The sequence below is a fragment of the Scardinius erythrophthalmus genome, assembly GCF_964197995.2.
Source record: "Scardinius erythrophthalmus genome assembly, chromosome: 7".
Taxonomy (NCBI): domain Eukaryota; kingdom Metazoa; phylum Chordata; class Actinopteri; order Cypriniformes; family Leuciscidae; genus Scardinius; species Scardinius erythrophthalmus.
The window spans coordinates 44103925-44106778 of record NC_138227.1 but is presented as its reverse complement, the minus strand read 5'-3'; the positions used below and the strand labels follow the sequence as shown (position 1 = coordinate 44106778).

The following is a 2854-nucleotide window of genomic DNA, read 5'->3' as shown; positions in this document are numbered from 1 at the left end:
TGGTTTACTCACTATTGTTTACTGTACTGTCGATCACGTGATATGACGTCATGACGTGCAGCTGACGTTACCTGAAAAATCTGTCCAAGATGGCTACCCTCTTGAGCGACGTGTATCAAGAATGAAACAACTTGTAAGTAAACCAAAACACTTCAAAACTACTTTGCTTGTTGTAATATTGTAAGAATATCATATTACACGTGATATTTGACTTAGACGAGGCTATTTTTAAGTTGCAAGCGCGGTGCCGCGGGCGCGATTGCCGTCAGTCCGCCTGCTAGTTACAGATAATATCCTGTGTACTGTTAATGTCGTGGCAGGGCAATAATGTTAACGTTAGTCAATAACTCTTTTCAGCAAGCGATAGTCCTTCTGTTTTTGAGTGTGTTGCTGCTGTTTGTGTTAAGCGCCCTGCTCTGGCAAGTTCAATGTGATGTTATCTACATGCTGATGCACCCAAATGAGCTAGTGGCTAACGTTAGCAGTTACGTTAACTTTTACTCAAACAAAGTTAAGGTTATGGACATAATAGTTACCGAATGAACTATGCAAGTTTTTATTAAACCCTTTACAAACGTCTTTTCATTATAGGTTTAAGTGGAAGGAGTGCAGTGAGCATCCCCAAAATCAAGGTGACTCAAATGTTAATTTAGTCTGTAACTATTTTTCACCATTTCTTTTATTTGGAGCCTAATTCATTAGCATCAATCAAACGTCTCTTAAAAATTAAATCTCTTGCTGTCTGTTTTTGTGTGCATGTGCAGACCTACATTGTCACCAGAGAGCAACTTTATCGGTAAGTTACATTCACTTGAAATTCTGTATCATTAATTTGTCATTAAAGAGGTTGATTGCATAATTTGACTGGTTTCATATTGATTGTTTTATCTGTGCAGGTGAAGGACTTCTTGGGGAAATGGCCGGCTCTTCGGATTGAATCACAGGTAAAACAGACTCGCTTCTCTTTTCTGCCACTCTTCACACATATTTCACTGCCAAGTTTTTAATATGTATCACATTCAAATGGAACAGCAAATGCCACTATTCACTGTGTGTAAGAACTATCACTTTGCATGTGACCATGTTGCTCAACAATGTATTTTAACGGAACATGTTGCATCACAAATGTGTTTTCGGTTGCAAATCGAGTATTAGTCTTTTTATATAATTATTTTTGTTTGTTTTTGTAGCTTTGTGCTGAGTTCCAACGCATCACAAACGTCAACATACGGAACCAGTTCTATGCTGTGCTTGACCAACACACACCTGCACTGGTGGCCTTGTATAGGCAGAAGGCGGCACGAACCGGTAAGATATCAGAGGCGCTGAGTGACATCTTAAAGACTTATGAACTGATATGTTTTGTCTCTTATGTTTACTGTGATGGCCAACTTATTCAAACTGAAAATTCACTTTTGAGGTTCTTGCAGATTGTGAATCCATTTAAACGCTTTTTAATTTCAAACTTTACAGGAACCCGTAAAGCGCCTCCATAATTCAGAGAACAACCCACACAAATACGATCCACAAACCGGGTAAGACTGCGTATTGTATACTGTAAATGTTAGTTTAATCTACCACTATATGGATTTGAAATACTAAAACTGAATTTCATTGATGATGCCTGCAACTTTTTCCCCCAGAATAAATTCATCACATAACCTGGCTGTGACCACTTATCTCTTCAAAGAATTAAGGACAACTTTTACAGACGTTGACCCTGAATGTGCAAAAGGTAATCTTAAAGATGTTGTAATCATTTTAATGTCCTCTGTTTTACTTAGTTTTATTGGCATTACATTTATTTATGATTTATTTAACAGGTTGCAAGACATATTTTGAGACTTTGCAGAGGAAGTATTCTTTGGCTCAGCCTGAAAAGGCCAAGAAAAGAAACACTATGAAGAACACTGCAAAGAACCGTCAAAGAAAGAGACGGGTAAGTTAAGAAACTGGTTAAGCAGTTGTTGTTTTTTTCTTCTTCAGAATGTAACTGTCCTCCTCTCTGTGTTTTAGTGGTTAAATTACTGTCATGTTTTGCAGTTGCTGGAGACCATGTCCAGTGTTGTACAAACCCAACACATAAAGGGAACTGTGGAAGACTGCAACAATAGAACTGATGTCTGATGAAGATGCTATTGTTGATAGAAGGCCAGTGTGGATGCTGAGGTCTCCACCAAACAGAACCACAGAGTTATCTGCTCTCTGCCAGGTACTACAAACCAGACTAGAGGCTGACCCACGCTACGTCACACCACCAGTGCATCATGGCAGTTTGAAAAAATTAATATTTACATATATACACTTTAATTTCTATATTTATTTATTGATTTTAAATTGTTTTATATTGTATACTTTGTATATTTGTTCCTTTTTGATGTGCATGTTGCTGATCTCCACGTTTTGTATTTTATTCCTTTACACCTTTGTTAACATTTCTTTTTCCCCATTCATTTTAATGTATGTTTATAATGTTCATGTTATATTTGTTTTTGTTCCTTTAAATTTTCATCCCCTCAAATATTTTTGTTCCCCCATTCCTTTTTAATGCTTGTTTATAATGCTCTTTGTAATGTTTTATTTACCTTAATAAAAATGTCAGACTTTCTCATTGTTCTTTGTGTGTGTTTTTAAAATTATATTTGAATGTATTAAAATTGGGGTAAGGGGGGTTTAGTGTATACTGAGCAATATCTGCATAGCTGGCCTATAACCAATCAAATCACTGTGCGAAAAGGCCTAGGGTGGGTTATGTTCTAAAAGTAACCAATCAAATCACTTTCCTGGGTTTTTTAATGTATCCTGTCCTCCAATAGTGGTCTGGGTAATGGGAGTGGTTTTAAAAGAAAAGGAC

General features: G+C 36.8%; 1 protein-coding gene across 1 annotated transcript; it reads left to right on the top strand.

Moving 5' to 3' along the window:
* Positions 1-1194: 1194 nt before the first annotated feature.
* LOC308693524 (uncharacterized protein) lies at positions 1195-2530 on the top strand. The gene is made up of 5 exons (XM_081370447.1): positions 1195-1308; positions 1474-1535; positions 1644-1735; positions 1824-1939; positions 2044-2530. The coding sequence occupies exons 1-5, from the start codon at positions 1243-1245 to the stop codon at positions 2125-2127; spliced, it is 420 nt and encodes a 139-aa protein (XP_081226573.1). The 5' UTR covers positions 1195-1242; the 3' UTR covers positions 2128-2530.
* The last annotated feature ends 324 nt before the right edge of the window (positions 2531-2854 follow it).